General features: G+C 37.2%; 1 protein-coding gene across 6 annotated transcripts in view; it reads left to right on the forward strand.

The window, feature by feature from the left end:
* The first annotated feature begins 861 nt into the window (after positions 1-861).
* The window catches only part of TENT2 (terminal nucleotidyltransferase 2), a 36,144-nt gene continuing 12,660 nt past the window's right edge, over positions 862-24,345 (forward strand). Inside the window, exons 1-13 of one of the 6 annotated variants that reach the window (XR_014491280.1) lie at positions 862-1,143; positions 1,668-1,772; positions 4,701-4,865; positions 5,745-5,861; positions 9,113-9,362; positions 10,156-10,270; positions 10,372-10,463; positions 11,847-11,913; positions 13,656-13,725; positions 15,881-15,957; positions 17,112-17,240; positions 21,136-21,179; positions 23,999-24,062. Coding sequence is in view for 5 of the 6 variants with exons in the window: in XM_083353119.1 (XP_083209245.1) it covers positions 4,738-4,865; positions 5,745-5,861; positions 9,113-9,362; positions 10,156-10,270; positions 10,372-10,463; positions 11,847-11,913; positions 13,656-13,725; positions 15,881-15,957; positions 17,112-17,240; positions 21,136-21,179; positions 23,982-24,062 (1,170 nt within the window). In the remaining variant the exon portion in view is untranslated. Of the gene's footprint in view, positions 1,144-1,667; positions 1,773-4,679; positions 4,866-5,744; positions 5,862-9,112; positions 9,363-10,155; positions 10,271-10,371; positions 10,464-11,846; positions 11,914-13,655; positions 13,726-15,880; positions 15,958-17,111; positions 17,241-21,135; positions 21,180-23,981; positions 24,063-24,345 lie in introns of all 6 variants that reach the window. The other 5 variants (XM_083353119.1, XM_083353117.1, XM_083353121.1 and 2 more) reach the window with 5 other exon arrangements.

The raw sequence follows: 24,345 nt of genomic DNA on the forward strand, positions 1-24,345 counted from the left end.
CTCAGGTCAAAGTACACGACACAGGAAATACAAAGCCTCAAAGAGAAACAGGAATCATTTCAAAAGCCCAAGAGGGTACAAAAATCCACCACTCCCAGCTACGCGTAGTCAACTTTCCCAGAGCTACGCTTTTGTCTGGCTTTGCTCTTCAATAAACTCCAACCTTCTTTCTAAAGCAGTCTCCATTTTGTTTATTCCCAGCTTGGACTGGACCCCGATGAAGATTTTTCTTTCAACAGGATATTGGCACTTTCTGAACAGCTTTATAGTGTTCCTACTCATCATTCACTTACTTACTTAACCATGTGACACATTTCAAAACAGTTGATGAAACAGATATCAGAAAAAAAAATATATCAATCGTTGTAGACGTTATCAGATCTCCGAACACGTGGAACCTATTTCTGAATAACGTTTGCCTAAAATGGGACTGAAGTTCAGCAATCATGCCATTTTGAAATGAGTGGAATTTTCTGCCCAATGACAATTGTAATCTGTATCTTCCAAGAATTAGTTTATTCTATCAAAGTAGTGGGCCTTTATATCGCCCCCAAACGATAGTTATTTATATGGAAACCCATGTTAATCTTTTGTAAGACCAGTCAAGAGAAATCATCCCCCAAGAACCAGAAGCACACAACCTCCTCAGCAGTCCGATCCCAGTGCTTGAAACAAGCGACCAAAGGCGCATGCGTAGAATGGGATGTCAAAGGAGCGGCGAAGAGCGGGGAGGGAGGTTATCGAAGCTGAGCATAAGCTTGGAGCGCTTCCGGTCGGAGCGTTTTGGATCCGGGTTAGACCAAAAAAATCAGCCATAGAGATGGTCCCGCTGAAGAAATTTCCGGTTTACTTCCGGAGAATTCTACCTGCCTTTCTCTTTCTCTCCAGAAAGGAAGGAAAGGAAACAGGATAGGCGGCTGGCCTTGGAAAGCGGTGGGCCTCGACCCTCAGCCGCTCCTTTCGCCCTGCTGAATTTTACGCCCTCGCCGGAGTAAGGGAAAACAACCTTCGCGCAGGTTGTAGCCCGGAGCGGAAGAGATGAAGAGAGCGCCTCTTGGGCTTCTTCTTGGCCGAGCGGAGATCCTGCGGAGTCTTCCTTTTCAAGCGAGCGGACTCTTGGGCCTGGAGGGCTTTTGAGAGAAGGCAAGAGAGCTTGTTTCTGGGCCGTTGGTTAGGATGCCCTAGCGCAGGGGTCGGCAACCTCGGCTCTTTTATGACTCGTGGACTTCAACTCCCAGAATTCCTGAGCCAGCATAGCTGGCTCAGGAATTCTGGGAGTTGAAGTCCACGAGTCATAAAAGAGCCGAGGTTGCCGACCCCTGCCTTAGGGTCCCTGGCAAGGCGAGTAACTTTCGGCGGGGCATCTGGGAAGAGAGAAATCTGGAGAAAACCAGCCTCAGAAGCGGGGATCTTCACGAGAGTCGAGGGTTATGATGCCTTGTCAATTCTCGGTGCCCTACACCACTTATTGTTATTATTAGAAATAACAAGTCACCCGTCAATTCATGGTGGCTTGGGTATAAGCGATACTTTCCTTTCAGGTACAGTATCCTATACGTAGGTTATGTCGTCTTTACAGTTTGGCAATCAATTACTTCTGAATTGTCTTAAAAGGGGATGGAGGTATATTTCAACCTCACCTGAAGAAACTCTTTCTAACTTTGCAGATTGATTCTTTAATCCAAGAAAGAAGGTGAATGCTTTGCCAAGCCAATAATTGGAATCTCCTGAAAGTTGGTGTGCTGCATCTTTGATGAATTAGTGCAAAAAGGGTATCTACTAGCTTCTCCTGCCTTTTTGGTTTGTTTATTTGTGGGGATGTCTCATTTGGAAAGATTTGGTTCTTCTGGATGTTAATGGAAATCTATAAGAAAATATAAGCAATTTTTACTTAAGAAAGTTTTTAAAAATACTGTTGATATATCCCGACAGTAAGTGTCAGTAAAATGAAATCAAAGTGATTTAGGAAGAGTAATTTACAATAGTGATATCTGGTAAAGAAGAGTATTAGTGTATTTATTGTTTTTAACCTCAGCTGTACGCAACTGCATAAGAAGGCTTTACGCTTATGAACTTCTCCATAGTGCATCTCCTATCAGTTTATAAAATTTGATTTTAAAGTTTTCTGAACTGTTAACTATAAACAAATTTATAACAAATTCAATAATTTCAGTATGTTATGTAACTAAATATTTCTTTTTGTCTGACAATTGATAAACTTCAAATACTATAAAAGAGGAGAAAAATATGCTCTCCATTGTCCATCAAAGTAGCAAACTTCAGGGGATTCAGTTCCTGTAATTCCCTAACAGTTTGACTATTTGTTGTGCTAATCTGGGATTATGGAAATTGAAGTCAGGACACCTTGAGAACATGGGTTGGATAACACTAGTATATACAAATATATAAATCTCATCACATTTCCTTTGCCATTTTTAAACTTACAAAATAATTGATGTTCCTGCATAATTGCTGCAACCCCTTGATAATTTTGATTATTTTGAGATGCTATGATCAGAAATATATTGGAAGTCATTTCTAAACTTTCTTGAGCTAGCAAATTGCCAAACTAATGGCCTTAATGTCCATCATCTTTGAACACGGGTGTCAAACTTGCAACGTCACGTGATGTGTCGCGATGTACATTATTATTATTTTTTTGTATTGCTAGAGCTGGGTGGGCAAGGCCTCCGCATTATGCAACCGGCCCATGGGTTGGCAGTTTGACACCCCTTTCTTAGAATAAGCTTTATTGAAGATGAATCAAATGAGAACAGTTAGAAAGGGAAGTATTACTTCATTTAACCGTTTGTGTACGGCAGACATGTCAAACACAAGGCCCGGGGGCCAGATCCGGCCCGCGAAGTGGTTTCTTGTGGCCCGCGAAGCCATCCTGGAAACAGGGAGGGAACGGCCCCCACTGCCTCGGCCCTGGCCCAGAGACCCTCCTTCAGCCAGAGACCCTCAGATCTGTCCCACTCCTGCCCAGGCCCCCATAGGCACCCTTGATGCGAATGATGTAGAGCTGGCCATGCCCACCCAGTAGGCCATACACACTCTAGCCACGCCCACCCATCAGGCCACGCCCACCCTGGCCCTACCCACCCGGCCCCTTGAGGGCAACCGCAATGCTTATGCGGCCCTCAATGAAATTGAGTTTGACACCCCTGGTGTACGGTGACTGGGTCAGCAAGCATGCAAATGCAAATTATTTGCAAAGCTGTTAGCAGTACAAGTTCCACAAAAGGTAGTGAAAATAAATACATATCTCCTTTCCCTCATCATGGTAGAAATTATAATCAGCTGTTAAAAGTTCAAAGAGATTAAATCAATGACATATAGCATATGGCCATCTTGTTTTACACCTGGTATCCCTGCTATTGGCCATGCTAGATTAGGCTGTTGGGAGTTGTATCTCAGAACAAGACAGATCCATGAAGGCAGTCCTGTTAATGGTTCTTCAATGCAATGCTGAAATTGCCAGGCTGCTGGAAGACAAGCAATAGGAAAGGCTCTTGCTTCTCTGCCACATTTGAGTTTTTGTGAGCAGTCCTTGACTTTCAAATATTAGTTTTATAAAGTTATATTGACACTGAAAAAAGTGACTTATGGCTGTTCACAGCATCCCCACAGTCATGTATTTGATGATTGTCGCAGCGTCTCCATCGTCACGTAACCAAAATTCAGATGCTTGGCAACCAGCATGTATTTACAATGGTTGCAGCATCCTTGGGTCATATGGTTATCATTTGCAACCTTCCCAACCGATGTCTGATAACGAAGGGGGGAGAGCTGAATTTGCTTAACAATTGCAGTGCTTCATTTAACTGTGGCAAAAAAAGATAATAAAATTGGGAACAATTCACATAAAACTACCTTTCTTAGCAACAGAAATTCTGATCCCAGTTGTGCTACATCGAAGATTACCTGTAGTCTATTAAAACAAAGTTCTGGGTGACATATATTGTTTATATGAACTTTCTTCAATGCAGTATATTTTAACTGGTTTATTGCTTGTTTTTAATTTTTTGGCAGCTGCCCTGAGCTATATAGTAAATGGACGGCCATATAAATTGGTAGAATAAATAAATAATATCAACTTCATTACAGATTTCTTTTGTATGCAGAGCAGATTATGTTTTGATTGTGTTTCTGATACATGCATGTGCTAAAGAGCAGAATGAAAATACATTTAAGATCTTGCTTGATCATATTGGTTACCATATGCTATTTTTTCAATTCCTATAGTATTTTGATGTGTATTTTGTAATCAATTAGAAACTACTATAGTTGCAGCTCTTTAAGTAGTACTTCTATTTTTGGTATTATTATTCTGGATTTCTATGAAAAATAGAATGGAGTAGTGGAAATACAGCTTACTAAAGGGATATCATAACTGAAGGGATTGTATATAAACTATAATAAAGGTCTGCTTTGACCATACAAATATAATACAAAAGTATATCAATATTAATACATTATAAAATATTATGCGATATTATATAACTGTATAATTATTTAATACAATATTATACCAAACATGTTAATAGAAGTATTAATACCAAAAATGCTAAATATGTACACTTTTCTTGCTAAATATTAATGTAAATGTTTTGAGAATATATTTGTCAAAAATCATCACTTTATAGTAATTGTGAATAGGTTTTTTTTTACTTCAGTTTCATTTAAAATTTATATAGGTAGAAGAATACATGTTCACTTATAGCACAGAAGAGCATGTTCCCAACTTCTTCCACTTTGAGTCGTCCACCTTTTCCACTAGAACACCAACAATATAATCTCTTCATTAATCTTCCAGTAAATGTACCTCCGGTTGTCTTTCCTCAGCCACTTCGGAGTACAGCGTAAGTTTGGTATCATTTTAATATAAAGTTTATCAGATGTACATTTTCAGAACAAATCATGTGGGGTAGCAAATCTTGAAATGTTGAAAATGCAAATCATTATAGAGAAGTAATTATATATATGTGTGTGTGTATATTTGTATGTATTATAAGACTGCATTAGAAGATAAAGTTGTGTAATCAGTTTAAATAGTTTATGATTCTTTTATAAAATAGTTAATACTTGTAATTCTAGGGTAGATACTGATGCGTTAATTATTTAAATAACAGTTTCACTGAATGTGTGTGTGCAAATAATGTTTGTCTATCTAGCAAGCATTTTACAAGTAGGGAAATCCAGTTGTAAGTCACTAGAGTTGTAAGTCGAGGTGTCCACATCACTGGAAGTGATATTATGATCTTTTTTGCGGTGGCCATTAAGTGAACATTGCAGTCATAAGTGCAAATCTTTTTAAAAGGGTATTTTTTGCTGGCAAAAAACCATTGTGAATCGTGGTGACATGATTGTGTAATGCTACAATTGGTCATAAAGGTAACCAGTTGCCAAGTACCACACATGAAATCATGTGATCATGGGGGGAGGGTAGCGTGACCATAATCAACAGCAGGGAGTGCTTCATGGGCTGTAATGCACCTGTTCTGTGGCTATTGTAAATGTGAATGATCAATAAGCAACTGGTCATAAGCTGAGGACTACCTATAATGGAAAAGAAAGCAAAAGAAGAAGAAAAAAAAGCATGAAATAAATAGATTAGAGATTTAGAAGCATAATAAAACTGAATAAATTAAAAGAAATTATTAGAGCAACTTTAATACAGTTCTGGTGTTAAGACCTTGGTAAGTTTCATAAGCAGTAATATTGCACTTTAATATCCTTAGAACTCTAGTGAATGATACTCTTTCAACCATCCCACCTGTTTCACCGCCACACTTTGCCTGTCAAAATGGTAATCCATCGCATGGATCACCTACACCTTTGTTATTCCGGCGCAGAAAGTAAGTAAGATATATAAATGTGACAGGAAGAATTTATTATATTTATAGAAGTTGTGGAACCAATGGCTTGTTCTATACTTGCTTTTAACTTAAATTATTGTATTCGTATTGTTTGTATAGATCCCTTTTGGAAATCAGATCAACAGCTTAATGTATGAAAATGTGCTGGGCAGTGATGAGTTTGACAATTTTAAGTTTCCAGTTAGATTAATGATAGCGTGTGTCATATGAAATGAACAAATAATTAATATTGCCCAGTAAGTTTGAAACTAGCAGATATCATAAGATGAGCCACACATTTCATGTGACACTAGGTTAAAGTTGAACAACCTGAAGCTGCAGAGTTTCCACCATCTCCAAAGATTGGAGGCTACCCATCCCAATCTCTTTCCAAAAATTGCCACTGAATTATCATTTTTAATACAACAGAAGGGAAACATTAAATATGAGTTACTTTGAAATGAGAACAAATTTAGTTCTAGCTTTATTCTGTTCCTGTCCTAAATTTTAAAATGTTTGAATACAAATAGCAATGGAAATTTTCTGAATTGTCCACTACTGAGCTAAAAAGAGTTCAGAAAAAAGTTTAGGAAAGTTTAGAGCAGACATGTCAAACACAAGTCCCGGGGGCCGGATCCGGCCCGCGAAGTGTTTTCATGTGGCCCATGAAGCCATCCTGGAAACAGTGAGGGAACGGCCCCCACTGCCTTGGCCCTGGCCCAGACACCCTCAGATCGGTCCCACTCCTGCCCAGGCCCCCATAGGCACCCTTGATGCGAACGATGTAGAGCTGGCCACGCCCACCCAGTAGGCCATACACACTCTAGCCACGCCCACCCAGTAAGCCACGCCCACCCAAGCCACACCCACCCACCCCCCTGAGGGCAACCGCAATGCTGATGCGGCCCTCAATGAAATTGAGTTTGACACCCCTGGTTTAGAGGCTCAGCGCATACTGGGACTTAGATATGATGTTACTGAACTAGATCCAGTGTAAATGGAGTTTATTCAGAAAGATTCTACAGTGAGAATTTTTTTCTTCCCCTGCATTCCGTGGAACTTACATCCTCACTGTTCTGAATGTGTTCTCAGATATTTAAAGCACATAGGGAATCTAAGTTAGTTACAGGGAAGAGTGGTGGTAAATTGATTAAACATTTTTCCATTCCATTTGTGAGAAAGTTTTGATAGCTCCGGGGCTATTTCCGAATAGAAAGCCCTTCCATTTTTAGAAAACAAACACTTTATTTTTAACTTTGTGCTTACCTTACTGGATAATGGAGGTCTCTCATATTCAAAATTTGGAGATTTTCTTATTGTTATATGCCTCCGTCTGAATAGGATTTATTTTTCAAATGGCTGCATATGTGTGGCTTGCTTTGTGTTTCTTGTCTTTCTACTTACAATATCAAAAATGTCAGGAAAAGAGTATCAACTTCCCAGAAACACAAGTCAAAAGTGGTTCATCACTTATTATGCCGTGGGAAATATATCAGCCAAACTGTGTCAGAAGATAACAGCTTCAAATTATATAATACAGCCTATATTTTGTATAATTTGGATGATGGTAATAGCCAATGGAAATATTTAGAACATAAAGGTAAAGGTTCCCCCGCACATGCGTGCTAGTCGTTTCCAACTCTAGGGGCCGGTGCTCATCTCCGTTTCAAAGCCGAAGAGCCAGCGCTTGTCTGAGGACGTCTCCATGGTCATGTGGCCAGCATGACTAGACGCCAAAGGCGCACGGAACGCTGTTAGCTTCCCACCGTCGTGGTCCCTATTTTTCTACTTGCATTTTTTACGTGCTTTCAAACTGCTAGGTTGGTAGAAGCTGGGACGAGTAACAGGCGCTCACTCTGTTATGCGGCACTCGGGATTTAGAACATAATGTAGTTTAAAGTGCAGTTTGTATCTGAACTTGATACTTTCATCAAAAAGCTGAGAAAAGAAAGCTGGCTTAGATTTATCAGCTTGTATTCAAAATGTAGCTAATTAAAAATAAATATTATTCTTGCCACAGTGTTTAAAAAGTATCTTTATGTTTCTCAAATGCTTGTGCTTTATCTGTTACATTATCAGCTACATGTACATGGTGTTCAGCTTAAGTAACTGAATTGATTTTTACCACTTAGATATCCAGAATATTTTTCCCAAGAATTCGTTTAGCTTTTAATTGGCCATTTGAATGCCAAGAAAGCCAAATGCCTGAAAATTCACTTGGCTGCATATCTGTTCTTTGATTTGTATCAGGGATTGTAGAGCACTAGCATTTTTATCTGCTACTAAATAGATATGATCCATAATATTCTTGCTCTGAAATTTTACTAAAGATCACCTTAAGTTACTGATCATCTATTTTCAGGGGAATATTCCTTTTACATAATGTTGGTGCATTTTCACTTTTTCTGATAAGTAATCCTTGTAATCTCACTAGAGGCCTAATGGTTATTATGATTTATTTGTGGACTACTGAAATCTTTGTATGGGCATAAAATTTATCTTGTATGCGGTGACTGCCGCTTTGTTTAAAAAGTAATGGCAAGTTATCCTGTATGAGTGGCAAGAACATTTCTCAGTATTTCTGGAATTGAAAGTGTGTGAATCTTTATTTTCAGACCACAGCATTCATAATTAACAAGATACTTGCTTGATTAGTATTAAACAAGTGTGTTGTTTATTGTGAATATTGTAGTCTAAAAATAATAAAATCATGTCAAGCTTACTGAGGCTGTTGAAAGCAAGGTGTTTTGTAATACACAATTGTTGCTTTCATATATAAATATTGTGAAATGAAATAGAGGTTCTTTTTTGCCCAGATCAAACACTTTACTGTCTGTACAATCTAAACCTACACAGACACTTTCTACATTTTGAATGGCTGTTGTGGTAAGTTTTTCCATCTGTTCTATCCTTCTTATCAGCCTTATCACTGGGTACACATTGGACACAATTTCTCACTAAAGTACACTTTATAGAATGTGAACTTATTCTCTTGGATAGGGATTATTTCAAAAACAGTTTGGTTTGTGTAAGATTGTTTTCATCGGATTAAACTTTTATGTATTTAATCTAGCACTGTTTTCTGTGGGGCACAATTGGGTTTTTTGTTTAAAAGAATTTGGCAAATCCTTATAAAGCATAATGCACAGTTTTGTTGGAATATTCACGTTAATCAGAAGTATTTACAATTGAGGTTTGTGTTGCATATTTTAAGTGGAAAACTGGAATAATCAAATCTTTTATGTTTTTAGGAGGTTGAAAGAAGAGGATGTTCCTTATGAAGTAAAGCGTCAGAGATTTCATTCACCTCATCGTGAATTAACTTCAGCTAACCACCTAGTGCCTTTAATAGAAGATCATAGATATTCATTCCCTGGATCAATTTCTTCGCCGTTATTTCAAGCACATTACATCTCAGATTTAACAGGATGTGTGCCACCATTACGAGAACCTTCCTTTAATAATGCTATAGAAGCTACACTTCCTGTAGCCAAAGATAAGGTAAGATTGAAAACAATATTGTTTATAATATTACAAAATAAGTGTTAGAAGCACAAAGTCTCAGTTTGGCTCGATGTACTTATGAATCAGTTTATAGAAACTCCATATTTCTATAGATGTAGAAGAGAAAATGCAGATAAAGAATTACATTTTCTTTAAATTAGAAGCTTAAATTAAATATATATATATTCTCTTCCTACAAAAGCTTTTTGTCCCCTGCAGTAGATTAAACACTGCCTCCAGTCCTTATCAAAGTGGGTGGAAGGAGGCTGTGTTTCATGCTGCATTAATCTTGTCATTCAGCCTAAGAACTATTACAGTAGGAAAGGTTTTTCACTACTTATTGCTGTATAACAGCAATTTTATTTATTTTTTTAAAGAAAATTTTATTGATTTTCTAGTTTTATATTTAAATATTTGAAAAGCAATGTGGTGGCTGAGTTGGTCAATAATATAGCAGCAATTTTAAAGGTAAATCTACCAGATTATCCAAAATGAATATTCAGTTAAAACAAAACCCAATTTGTTTTTGATTGTCTTCAACTTCCAAGAATAATTGTTTCTTGGTCTTGTGATTGATGTGCTGCTTAACTTCATAGACCTGAAATAATCAATCTTACTCATCAGGATCTAGATAATTTGTTATTTGCAGACAGATCTAGTATGAACTAGATAAAGAACAATGTAGGATTGATGACTGTTTATCCTAAAAAGGTCTACGTTCAGTAAGAATTAAAAGAGTGGATTAATATTTGTATATTAAATATACGTTTTATATTTTTTATTCATAAAGTTAAGTCAGCAAGTACTGGAGTTATTTCAAGCATGTCAACAACAAGCCTATGACTTGAACAAAAAAGAGCTTTGCCGTACTCAACTCCAAAGGGAAATTCAGCAGATCTTTCCAAGTATGTTATAATTCTGTATATTTATTTTTCAATATTTAGACTTTTGGTATTTGAGTTCTTTCAAAGAAGAACACAATTTTTAAATTATTTTTGCCTTGCAGATAGTAGGCTATTTTTGGTTGGATCTTCACTGAATGGATTTGGTACTCGTAGCAGTGATGGTGATTTGTGCCTAGTGGTTAAAGAGGAGCCAGTAAGTACAGGAAAAATATTAAATCTCAATATCCATATTTTTTAAGAGAGTACTGAAAGGGAGATAAACATAGAACAACAAGTAAAACTAGTTTTTAAAAAATCAAATTTAGCAGTAAGGTGCAGGTTGAGCATGTACAAATTATTCATTGAAAATAGCTATTCATTCAAAAGAATATTCTAATGATTTCCATGTAACATTTCGGGCAATAAATTAGAAAAATAAAAGCAATGTTAATATAGTATAATGTAATGTATTACCCTGTCTTTGTTGGATATACAGTATAAGAATTCTCCATAGCGATGGTTGCATGATTTGTATAAATGTTCTTGTTTACATAATGGAAATACTTTTCCATCTAAGAAAAATAGAGAACTTCCTATTGCAGCCACAACTTTTTTAAGATCAGAAGGACACATCCTTCATGCTGTTTTTTCTGTAACAAAAATAAGACAATTAGTGGGGTGAGCTCTGCAATTTTAAAGAAGCTGTGTCCTTGCAAAAATGGAAAATAAAACCCCACCAGATAATTTGAATCACTTTAAGTTAAAAGGGTGGCTTGCAGCATTACATGCTACATTAGTTTTAATAACATTTTTAGAAGGCATTCACATCACTAGTAAAAGCCACTAATAAGTGACTTCTGAAACAATAATTATGCAAATACACATCATATAGAGAATTCAGTTTATATGCTGAGAACTACTGCCTAACTACTGGTTCTGATTTAATTCCATTTGTCTGTTTTGTTGTTTGGATTTTTGAAATAGCATGTGAGTGTGACAAATAGCTTGAAGCAAATTTGGGAGGAGACCATGAAATACCACTTAAATGATTTATATAGTCAGTAGCCTTATTTTTACGGACACATTGATACTATTATTAACAAAATGAAATTCTTGGATAGTTGTAAAAGAGATCAGGAGGAATTGAGCCCTATTCTCTATTTACTATTGCTCCAAACAATTGCTATAATCCCAATACAATTGAATGTGGCAGAAATTACCTTTCTTGAATGACTCACTTTTACAAGCTCCTATATTTTGATAAATGAAATTATAGTGTGTGTGTGTTGGGAATTCTAAATGTATTGCCCATAGTTCTAAATTTCCTTGGGACTTCACGTGATAGAAGAAATACCTCTGCTATAGTAGTTGAGCTTTAGCACATGGGCTGCTATAAGCGTTGGACATCTGAGCTTGTTCCTGCTATCCTGTAATGAACAAAGGGCTTTCTTCTTGTGGGTTTACTCCTTTTCTTTCTCCTTTTATGCATTCATTTGATAAAATGTTTCCACTTCAGAGTGGTCTATACAAATCCAGATATTTCCATCTTCAAACATTATTAAACATCATTAAAACGTTAGTGATTAATTTATTTCAGATGAATCAGAAGACTGAAGCAAGACACATACTCAGCGTACTCCAAAAACACTTCTGTAGGAAGCTTTGTAAGTTCTAGACTATGTTTAGTGAAATGAATATTGTTAATTTGTTTATAGTTTTCACTAACAGAAATACACACTCAATGCATTCTTGAGTTAATGAGCCTTATTTGAATTTGAAATATATTTCTTGTGTGTGTGTGTGTGTGTGTATGTTGACAGTAGCATGTATTTTACCATTTTAGAACATTTCAAGAAAACATTTTTGATGAAGATTTCATAATCATAATAGTAAAGTTGGAAAGGTCATCTAGTCCAACCCCTTGCTCAGGCAGGAAACCCTATACCATTTCAGACAAATGGCTGTCCAGTCTCTTCTTAAAAGCTTCCAGTGTTGGAGCATTCACAGCTTCTAGAGGAAGGTTGTTCCACCGGTTAATTGTTCTAACTGTCAGGAAGTTTCTCCTTAGTTCTAGGTTGCTTCTCTCCTTGACTAGTTTCCATCCGTTGCTTCTTGTCCTGCCTTTGGGCACTTTGGAGAATAGCTTGACTCCCTCTTCTTTGTGGCAGCCCCTGAGATATTGGAACACTGCTATCGTGTCACTCCTAGTCCTTCTCTTCATTAAACTAGACGTATCCAATTCCAGCAGCCGTTCCTTATATGTTTTAGCCTCCAGACCTCTAATCATCTTTGTTGCTTTACTCTGTACTCTTTCCAGAGTCTCAACATCTTGTATGTTATATTTCTAGGGAGGTAGAATACAATGCCTTACAGCCAAAGTAAGTGGTAGATATTATGATGGGATGTTATGCAGATTAATTTTCTGGCGTTTTAGTAAATGAAATTTCAAGCTAAAACAAGTTTTTAAACTCTGCACATTTCAGATAAAATCCCAAAAATATGTTTTGGAGCTTACATAATTTCACCACCTTTTTTCTGTTCATTAAAGCAGACAATCTCTTTTTATGTCAGTTCCAGAGAGAAGGTGATGCTGTCTTAATGAATTGAGTCATTAAAGCAACATGTGTTTACACACTCTTAAGGCAGAACCCTGTACAAAATCATGTTTTTATGAATAGCAGGGATGCACTGAGCTCTCACTAAGTTATTTGTGTCTGTGCGTGCACACACACACACACACACACACACACACACACACACTTGTACACTGTACAGCGTCTCTGAGGAAAACTGGAAGTTTCTAAATTAGATGGATGGTGGATGGATAGTCTGAAGCACTTCTGAATAATTTTCAAAATATGTGCAATCCAATTCTGCAAAGTTAATTTGTTGTATTTATTTATTGATATTTCTATCCTGCTTCAATGATATATACTTTGATAATCAAAAAGCATACAATTATAACAATTACAATAATGATTAAGTTAAGAACACTAGTCAGTAAAATACAATAGCAGCAACCCACAAATACCTAAAGATACAAAGGTCTAGCAACAGAATATAATTTCAAGTTTCCTTTTGATACTCAGTCATGAAAAATATTTATTTGGTCACTGAGATTCAGTGATTTGATGACACATAATCCAGCAATCAAAGTGAATGTCAGCTGAAAGCGGGGTCATCTGTTCATATAAAAAATCTCTACAAATTGAATAAAAATCCTGCCAGAAATGATGAAGCACAGCCTAAGAAGTTCTGTACAATAAAATCACTAATTAGATTTTATCTATTTATTTAATTACATCTGAGCAACATGAAAGTGTATAGGAAATATGTTCTGATGAATTTCCTGCTGCTAAATAGCATTTATATTAGATATTACAGGAGTTTTTTGTTTTCTTTACAGCAAGCTACATTGAGAGACCTCAACTAATCCGAGCAAAAGTGCCAATAGTAAAGTTCAGGGATAAAGTCAGGCAAGTAGCTGCAATTACCATTATTTTTTTTTCATATATTACCATTTAGACAGGGTGGGCTTACTAGTATGGGACATGCTTCTTAGAGTTTTCTTATCCATCTGCCATTTGTTTTATCATTGGCACAGTAATGGCGACAGTTGCAAATATTATAGTGAATAGCACTCTTCCATTATTTCAGTGAAGTTTAAATATACTTTTTTTCTGATATTTTGTCTCTGCATGCTTTTATTAGTAGAGAAGTGGCTAAAGTTGTAAGGATTGATCCGGTTCAAACAATAAAGCTAATTCCATTTACTATTTTAACAGAATTCAAAAGAAAAAATGGGGAACTTGTGGCCTTCCACCTACTACTAACTCCCACTAGCTGAGTATCAAGCCCAGAAACACGCTGTCCTGTATAGTGAGAGCAGACTAGAGAGGGGAACTGTGTAGCAAGAAAGCTTTAGGGTGCTGGATGCATAACCTGGTCAGCCAGTCCCTGAGACGAGACCATTGCTGCTAGGCTGCTCTTTTCTGTATCTCAGCCTGTATGTGGCAGTCAGCGCCTTGGTCTTCTGGGTAGTGGAGTATTGATGTGGGACTATAGAAAATGACTTGAAAGGTCACCATTTTGGTTTTGGAGAGCAAAGGATTGGTATATGTCTTTCCATTATCAATTATTTTAATATCGTATATTTATATTTGGTGAGTCCTGGCTGCTTGTGTGAATAAAGAGGAGATTGCGCTACCACACCTATTCCCCAGTATATCTGTGTCTATGATCATTTTACCAATTAAATGTTTTTCCTGCTGTTTTGTTTTTTTAAAAAATCCCATTTATATCCCGCCCTTCTCCGAAGACTCAGGGCGGCTTACAATCTAAGAAGCACAAATCAATGTGCTTAGCAATAGCCTTCATTCTATGTATATGCCTGCTTATTAGGGCTTTCACCCCCCACCCCCCCCAGCAGCATTTTTACAAAATCAGTTTATTGCCCCCAGCAAGCTGGGTCCTCATTTTACCTACCTCGGAAGGATGGAAGGCTGAGTCAACCTTGAGACTGGTGGGACTCGAACCTGCACTAATTTCAGGCAGCTGGTGTTACTTAAGGAGGCATTAGCCCACTGCTCCACCAAGGCTCAGGCTTGGCCAAATTATCAGCAGAACAATACACTGAGCGTTAGAGCATTTTGGCTACTTCAGAGTTTGCAGGATTTCCTGAGTGTCTCACTAGCAGATTTTGTATCTTTCTTATAACTTGCTATTTCTCTAAAGGTTTGGTTAGTAACTACGATCAATGCATTGCACTCACTTTAATTATATTCAGTTGTTCAAGCTCCTCTACAATTCATTAGAATCTGTTTTCCCAAGACCTTGATAAATGGTGTGTCTGCTTAAATAAATGGCTTCTTAAGGAGCAACACTTAATTGTTGCCTGTTCTCAGCAGTAGCACATTTAAAGCTGTAGTGCCTTTGAGCAAAAGCCAAGTGCATTTCGTTTACTACTCAGTATCAATGGTCCAATTGTGCAGTCTAGAATTCATAAGCAGAACAAAGAGTGTCTAAGGTAAGCTGCTACACATGCTAATTTTACTATAGACCCCATGTGCTTACATAAATAGTCACTCACTTCAGTACCTAAAATACAGTGTTTTGCAACTGAACATGAATGGAGGACTTCACGATATATTTTTTCTCCATTATGATCATGTACATAATCAAACAATGATGTTGACCAAAAAGGGAATGCAAAGATACACTTAAGTGGACAAAACACTGTTTTTTTAAAAATTTGCCTTTGGAATGCCAGGCTTTCTAATACTATGCTTTTTCCAACATGGGGGCATCCCTGTCCAAGTGCTTGAAAGAAAACTTCATTCCTAGTGAAGTGGGAAAATCTTATCATCCTAATAAATATATGGAAGTTGTTGCCTAACTCCAAATAGGCAGTACAGGGAGCATTGCCAAAAATTAGAGGGTTTTAGGGTTGCCAAATGTTGAAAAGACTATCTCTATTTTGTGTATATGTACACACACACACAAAAGGTATTGTTATTCTACTACAGAGAATTACCTTGAAAATGAGGTTTTTCCCATCAGTGTTTTTAAGGCGATATAATTTGGATTGTTTGTATAAGTACTGGTGCAAATTAAATTTGATTTTTCTCCTAGCTGTGTAGATTTTGACTTGAATGTAAACAATGTTGCAGGAATAAGAAATACATTTCTTCTGAGAACCTATGCATACAGTAAGTAGTTTACTCATTGTATCATGGATTGGGTTCCTTTTGGTATCCTTACTTTCTTTGAAAACTGAGGATACTCATTACCTAAGATGTTGGGGGCCATACATGCAAACTTGAGAGAAACCATTCTACTGAAAAACCAAGCAAACGTGATGGTGGCTGTAAAGACCATGTCAGAATTCTGATACAGGTAGTCCTCAAACTTACAACCATTCGTTTAGTAAATCATGACTTCTCCCATTGACTTTGCTTGTTGGAATTCCCCCAGGAAGATCACAAATGGTGATCACATGACCCCAGGAAGCTGCACCCATCATAAATACATGGCAATTACCAAGTGCCCAAATTTTGATCATGTGACTGTAGGGACGCTGTGGCAATCATAAGTGTGAGACTGTTGTATGTCACTTTTTTCACTACCATTGTAACTGAAAGGTTGCTAAATGAATGGTTGTAAGGACTAGAATAGCAGAATGTGGCAGGTAATATAATAAAAAAAATTTTGTCCCAAAATGCTCATAATTCCTAAATTTAAGTAGTATTGGAATGCCAAAAAGAGAATGGTTTGTTTCTGGATAAGTAAAATTGCCTGAGAGAGATTTGGGGTTTTAGCTGTATTTACTTTACTTAAGAAGCTCAAATACTTTGGCCGCCAAATGAGAAGAGAGGATTCATTGGAAAAGACACTGATGTTGGGAAAGATTGAAGGCAAAAGGAGAAGGGGACAGCAGACAATGAGATGATTAGATAGTGTCATTGACGCAGTGGGCATGAGTTTGAGCAGACTCGGGGAGGCAGTGGAAGACGGGGAGGGGTCTAGCATGCTATGGTCCATGAGGTTGCAAAGAGTCGGACATGATAGTGATGGAACAACAACAAACACTTTAATTAAGGAATATTTAGAGTGAAGCTATGAAAAATGTTAATGGTAAAAAGAATAGATTCTCATAAATAGGAAGAATTTCAAGTGTAATAAAATAAAGAAGGGCAAAACTATTTTAAAAGCAAAATATCTATTAGTATATTAGTATATAACCCTAGTAATGATACATGAATATGTGCTCTAGTTGAGATGTCAGTCTTGAATTACACTGTATATGTCCATTGAATAACCATGTATGTGTTCTGTCTGTCAACATTTTATGTCTTGTTTATAGTTGAGAACCGAGTACGTCCATTAGCGCTGGTTGTAAAAAAATGGGCAAGCTTTCATGGTATAAATGATGCCAGCCGAGGCACTTTAAACAGCTATAGTCTTGTGTTGATGGTTTTGCACTATTTACAAAGTAAGTACTTGGTGAACTTTTCGAATGACTTTTGCCCTGAATATAACACTTGTCAAATTCTCTTCTTAAGAAACTGCTAGCAATGTCTCTAGATAAAATACTTTCTTTTGCTTTTAGTTCCTTCACTTGTGCCATGTTTTTGATGTATGAAAGTTCTCTGGGAAACATGCATATTTATGAAAAATACTGAAACAGTATGTAATATAATTACTAGAGTTCTTGCTGTTTCTTAAATACAGTAGAAAACAAATGTAAAAAATCAGTCATTAACATTGTTTTATTAGCTGCTAACAATGTTAACTGTTAAACATTAACATGAACTATTTTAACGTTCTTCTGATTATATTTTAAATGGACTTGAATATTTAAAAAACAATTGCTGCCACAAATTATTGTAATTTTCTGTTTCAAGCTTTGTTTATCAGGAATTCTATGATGAACAAAAACTGAATGCATGAGGATATACAGTATAACCATCATTAAACGTTTATTACAGACAAGAAAAGCTTGATCTTATGTGTAAATTATTTCAAGAGAGATATATGTGCACAGATCCTGAGCTCATTGCAAAAAAGGATAAGATGAAATTATGCTAATCATTCTCAGATTCTGTTTGTTGTTGTGTCTTTTAGCGATGATAATTATAATTAGGCATTAGGGAAATAAAAATGGGGATTCTTTTTTAAAAAGCTGTATTTATATTACTGTAGAAACTTCTCTTAGAGATTATAATGTGGTAAGTTATTACCATTAACTTTAAGCCATACTTTATAATAGTATACAAGTAGTCCTCAAGATAATGAATGGTCACTTAATGGCTGTTTAAAATTATAACAAATCCTCCAAAAGCTACCTACAATTCTGCTTCGAAGTTACGGCTGCTGCAGTGTCCCTACAGTCACCCTTACAATTGACTACAGGGATGTGTAGCACCCCCGTCTTCCCTCTCCCATCCCACACTGCTGGGTCCCTGCAGGCCTTGGGCCTATTCCCCACAAGCCTGTTAGCCAATGCACATTTACCTTTTGAAGATCTCCAGACTTCATGATGGGGAAGGAGGTCAGGCCACTCATTCCTGGGCAGAATGGGGCTGATTTGCCTCAGCTGTCTCACCATGGCTGACTCTCTGCATCTGGTTTGCCACAGGACTGGAGGACAACTTGCCCCACGACAATTCAATGTGGGATAACTCAAGAGAAGGCCAAGTAGAATTGCAACTCACCCCAGCCTTGAATACTTTTAACTTGAGAAGGTTCAAACCCTAAAGCAAGACAAGACCCACTGTAATTGTCCCTTTCTTGAGTTATCCTATGTTGAATTGTTCCGCAATGAGTTGTCCCACAGTGAGTCAGCTGTGGTGAGTCAGCCAGGGCTAATTGGCCAGGTCAAGATGGCTGGGGCAAATCAGCCATGGCGAGTTGACCTAGACTCTACCTGGACCATGTGGCCACCTCTCAGTCATTTTCCGCATCTCCGCAATTACCTGGCCCTCACCTACACGGCAGTGACCCAGAAGTGGATGCCGTTTGGGCACACCCGCAAGGAATTGTGGGTGCGCTGAAAATTATGGTTGCTTCCAGAAGGCAGCCACACAGCCAGGGATGTGTGGCCTGCCCTGCATTCCCAAATGACTCTGGAGATTTTCAAAAGGTAAATTAGGGAGAAAGTGTGCGGCCCAGTGGGGTGGGAATCAGGCCTAAGGTCTGCAGGGAACTGGTGAAAGGGTGAAAAGGCGTCAGAGACCCAGTGTGAAAGAGGAAGGCCTGCAGAAACCTGGTGGGAGAGGGAAAGGCCTGCAGGGGCCAATAGGAAACAAGAGTATGGGGTGTCTCAGGGATGGGGGATACCTGGAGCAGACGGACCTGGGGCCCTGTTCTAAGTAGAACTGGGGCTCCTGCACTCCTAAAGCACTCTGTGCTCTGCTTAACCTGCACATTTGCTTAACGGTTGTGTCAGGGAGAGGAAGGGATGGGGTCATTGAGTGATACTATCTCACTTAATGGCCATCAGCACTTGTGACTGTAATGGGCAGGCTCCATTATAGCCATAGGTTGAGAACTATCTGTGATATAGTAATTATAAAGCATGTATTTGTTATCATACAGGTATCAGTCCAGCCAATTCATCTATCTGATGAAGTTCACAAAAGTCTTTGCCTTGTAATTAAATCATTAACCAGAAAAGATTACTATAACACTCCTGAGTTTTTGCTACCATAATATATCACAATTTTCCACCTTTAATCTAATTAATTATGTTTTTTCTTTAAGTATAAATATGAGCATTGAAGTAAGACATTGATGGGAAACTGAGCCTTCTATAGACATACTTTGTTCATTTTCCTTTGAGACCAATTAAATATGTTGATGCTCCAAATCATAAATTCTCTGACCTAGTGGAATTATATAGTTCACTCAAGAGTTTTGCAGATGAGAGAGAGAGAGAGAAAAAGAAAGATTCACGGATACATTCTAGAAGAGGAACAATTTGGACAGATTGGCCTTTTAGTCAAAGAGTTGTAAAATTGCATATAAAATTCTTTCATGAGCATTTTCAACTTGGGAGTAAGGAATTGCTGCCCATTGCATGCCCTCATGATTCTATTTTTTTAAAAAAGATGTACAGGTAACCTTTCAAAGATCTCTGAGGCTCCAGGACTCATGTTGGGGAAGGAAGGCAAGCTGCTGCATCCCTTGGTGTCCCTGACCCATGTAGTGTGGTTCCAAAAGGGGCTGCCATTTTCAGAGTGGCCAGAATTCATTGCAGTTGCTTCTGTGATGAAGCCATGCACCCCTCCTTCTCTAACACAAGCTCTGGAACAATTCATTGGGCTGCTCCACAAATGGCTTCTGCTTCTGGGATGAAGCATTTGTCCCAGGGACCCTGAGAACAGAGCGCCCTGTTTCCCCCCTCCCTGTCCCCAATGCAAGCTCTGGAGCTCCAGAGATCCTCAAAAGGTAAGTGCATAATGGGTGATGGGTGGGGGGGTGGGGGTCGGGTGGAAAAAAGGATATAGGGTCCAGTGGGTGAGAAATAGGCCCCTGGTCTGTGGGGTCCTGTCTCGGAGGGGAGAGGAGGCCCTGGGAGGCCCAGTGCCTATACCAGGGGTAGGCAACCTCGGCTCTTTTATGACTCATGGACTTCAACTCCCAGAATTCCTGAGTCAGCTATGCTGGGAGTTGAAGTCCACGAGTCATAAAAGAGCCGAAGTTGCCCACACCTGGCCTATACTATGCTTCACAGGACCTCTCCCTAGTGGTACCCGGTTCCCTGCCTTACAACTTATGTGGTGATCTAATGACCGTATCACAGAGAATTGGGGTGAAGAATGTTAAATGATGTGATCATATGGTCACTTTGCTTAGTGACAACCACAATTTGCAACTTTAATGGACAGGCTCAATTATAGTTATGAGTTGAAGAATACCTGTCAATAATTAGAACACAAGTTTTTTATTCATTGTTAATATTGATAGTGGCTATTTTTAAATAAATTAATTTTCCATTCATTGAAAGCTAGATATTATTCCAGATACTATTGAGAACGTAATTTTATACCTTAATCCAATGTTGATAAATTAGAATTACATAATCTGCAAAAACTAAAAACATTAATGTTTATAATTAAATAAAATGTCTTCAGTGTTGAAAATTTCACATGTCCCTGGATAAATTTATATTGCAACTTTGGCTTAAATGAGTGTCATATTCTCTAATGTTTAATCAGTTTTCTCACACATTTATGTAGGTAGTATGCTTAATTTAAAAAGCTAGAAATTTGAGTTTTGGAGTAAGCATTTGATCCTAAACTTTCAGTTCACAATACTAGTGTAGCTGGTATGTTGTTTTCTGTGAAATATATGAATCACAGTGACTTTAAACTTTTTTTTTATAGCCCTACCTGAACCTATCCTTCCAACCCTCCAAAAAAATTACCCAGTAAGTGCTTCTTATAAATTACTACATAATATGTTTATTAAAATGATTACCTTCCACATGAATGTTGCTGTTACCGTGGGATAATGACAAAATATGCCTTAGACCATGTTTGTTAGAACTCCACAATGCTCCAACATGTGTATGGAAAGTTCTCCTGCAGACTGACTCATTCATCCTTTTTAAACACAAATAAAATTTTAAAAGCCAATTCTGATTATCACATTTGGCTGAGAAATAAGAATTACAGTATTTATTTCTATAAATGGGGTGATGGGTCAGACACGACTTCGCAACTAACAACATTTATTTCTATAAGTTGTGTGCATGCCTTTTTTGTTAGCTGTGGAAAAGGCAGAACCTACAGTTTCTCTTCCTTCAATGTCTTATGCAGTATTAGATCTGTTCCAGAGGTTTGGGGAATCTCCATGAGAAGATTTGGGAGGCATATGTTGGGAGAAGAGGAATTGGATGTAAACCCATGAATCTGGATTGTGTTTTGTGTTTAGAACTGCAGCATATTATCTCATGAATTTTGAATTGAATACTTTATTAGACACACAAGGAATTTGTCTCCACTGCAGATGCTCTCAGTATACGTGCAAGGCAACAGAATAATGATAATTATAATAATACCAATAAGGGGGGGAAGTAAAGAAGATAATAAGAAAGATAAATAATAATACTACAGCCTACTACATGGGTAAATACACATAGAGAAGATCCATTCTGCATGGCAATACTGTGTTGTCTCACCTTGTCCTGATGGTAATCTACCTTTTAATGTTTTACAGGTAGGCCTTGACTTACAACAGTTTTATTTAGTTCAGACAAAGGGATAAAGTGACTTATGACCATTTTTCACACTTACAACTGTTGCAGTATCCCCATGGTCACTTGTTCAGAATTAAGATGCTTGGCAACTGACTTATATTTATGATGGTTGCAATGTCCTAGGGTCAGATGATCATCTTTTGTGACCTTCTTACAAGCAAAGTCAATGGGAAAGCCAGATTCACTTAACAACTATGTTATTAACAACTCCAGTCATTCACTTAACAACTGTGGCACAAAATGTCGTAAAATAAGGCAAAATTCACTTAACAAATATTTCACAAAAAAATTGGGCTCAATTGTGGTCGTAGGTTGAGTACTACCTGTAATATATTCACTTTGAACTTATTTACATAATGATTCTTTGCTTCTGCCCAACTGTTTTTTAAACATTCTTGTGACTGATGGTAATGATAAATTTTGATGCCAAAATACATCAAAACATTGACATAATAGAAAGACATAAACTAGCTTGCAGGACACTAAGAACAAAGGGGGTGATTACGGTATGGCAGTTGCATAGAAAATGTAGAAGCAATTTAAAACTAACACTGCTCCTCATATATCAAAATAACTAATTAAAAGTTCCTGATTTCAGGATCATGCTTGGTAAAGTAACGTAGTAAGGTCACTCAATTTTATTTTATAAAATGGTTATTGAAGTAAAAAGTTGAACAAGATTTTTCATTGAAATTAATGTGTAGTATAAAGGCTTTTGATATTTAAATACTTAATTATTAAGGTTCATCCTATTGGAATATTTCTGTTTTCAATTATGTTGAATCATTAAAAGATCCACACTATATATGTTTATAATCTCAGTGGAAAAAATGCTTTTTAAAATGCTGGACATGCACAGTTATGTATCTAAAACAAGTAACTGCACATTATTAAAAGACTAAAGATCAGTGGATAATTTTTTGACATAGCAGCATTTTAAACAAGTAGTTTTAGCTGAGATGTGAGAATACCAAGTCTTAAAGTAATATTTAAGGTCAATAAAACATTATTTGATTTAACAATTGCAGTTTGCAGTTATACATGTCTTTCTATATAAATATTTTCATATTGCAATATATTTGAAATGGTATTATGTCACCTGTTTATCAATTAACACTGCTTATTAATATGTAAGGATTACAGGGCTTTGGATATAGTTCAGAATAGATTCTTTGGATCATGCAGAAGTATGAAAATGGCACCTTTGAATTACTAAAACAACCATGTCATTTTCCAGACTTACATAGCTGCTGCAGAAGCTGCACATTACAGAAATCAAATGTGGCTGCCTTCATGCGATGTTGGGTTTGTGTTTCCATGGTTTTGAACCAAAGCATTGCACAGCCAAAGCACTGCACAGCCGTAATAACTGGACTGCTTTAAATATAGTTTATTTTGGATATTTAACTTGGATCAGTCTGCTGATAGAATAGGACTTTCAAAATTAATTCTACCAAAAGGACGGAGAGTTTTTTTCAGTACAAACACCAGTTAAAATTGGATGCTATCCTACTGGGCATTTTTCAATGTTGGATAAAATCCAAATAGTGTATGTCCTCAAGAAAATATCTCAGAGGCATTAATTGCTAATGCACCATTGTGTTTAAATCAGCATTTAGGTCTACTTAGAACTGAGTTTAGAATTCTGTTCAAAATCTCAGGAAGGAGCACTTCTTGAAAACTACTTCCATAGGCATGTTTAACCAGAAATTAAGCAGCAATTGCTAATATAGCTCTATTTGAGAAGCAATTTGTGACTGTAATATTATACACATCTGCTGAGATGTACATTTTAAAATTCAGAAGAACAGCCCTTTTGGAGTAAAATGTACAACAAGTTGACCCAGGTAGAAGTAAAGGAGCTTAACACCCAGTATATTTTGTATATTTATCAAGGGGTAAAGTAGTGTGAAAATATTGCTTAGTTGCAGAAATCATGATAGCACCTTGAAGTAAGCAAATGTTCCCAAGGACTTTTTTGTTGCAAGGTGCCTGGAAATGACCAGATGCCAGAGCACTTGGGAGCAAACCACAGAGGAAGCAGAATCAAAGGTAAGGGACTTGCTGCATCAGATGCTATGTGGGACACTTTGGGAATTGCAAATGCCAGATTAGGTAAAGACTGGGATACTTTAATTTAACCCATTGGATAATTTAGTTTTGTCCATAATCTGGCAAGATTACTGAATAATCAGTGTTTATTTAAATGATTTGGCCTTGTATATGCTTTCTTCATTTATGTTTTCTCCTTAATGTGGTCATTGGCATTTCCTCGGACAGTTTTCCTATTGCTCCATTTTTGAGGACCAAAAATACAGGGTGTTTTTTTTTAAAG

Source organism: Vipera ursinii (genome assembly GCF_947247035.1).
Source record: "Vipera ursinii genome assembly, chromosome: 2".
Classification (NCBI taxonomy): Eukaryota; Metazoa; Chordata; class Lepidosauria; order Squamata; family Viperidae; genus Vipera; species Vipera ursinii.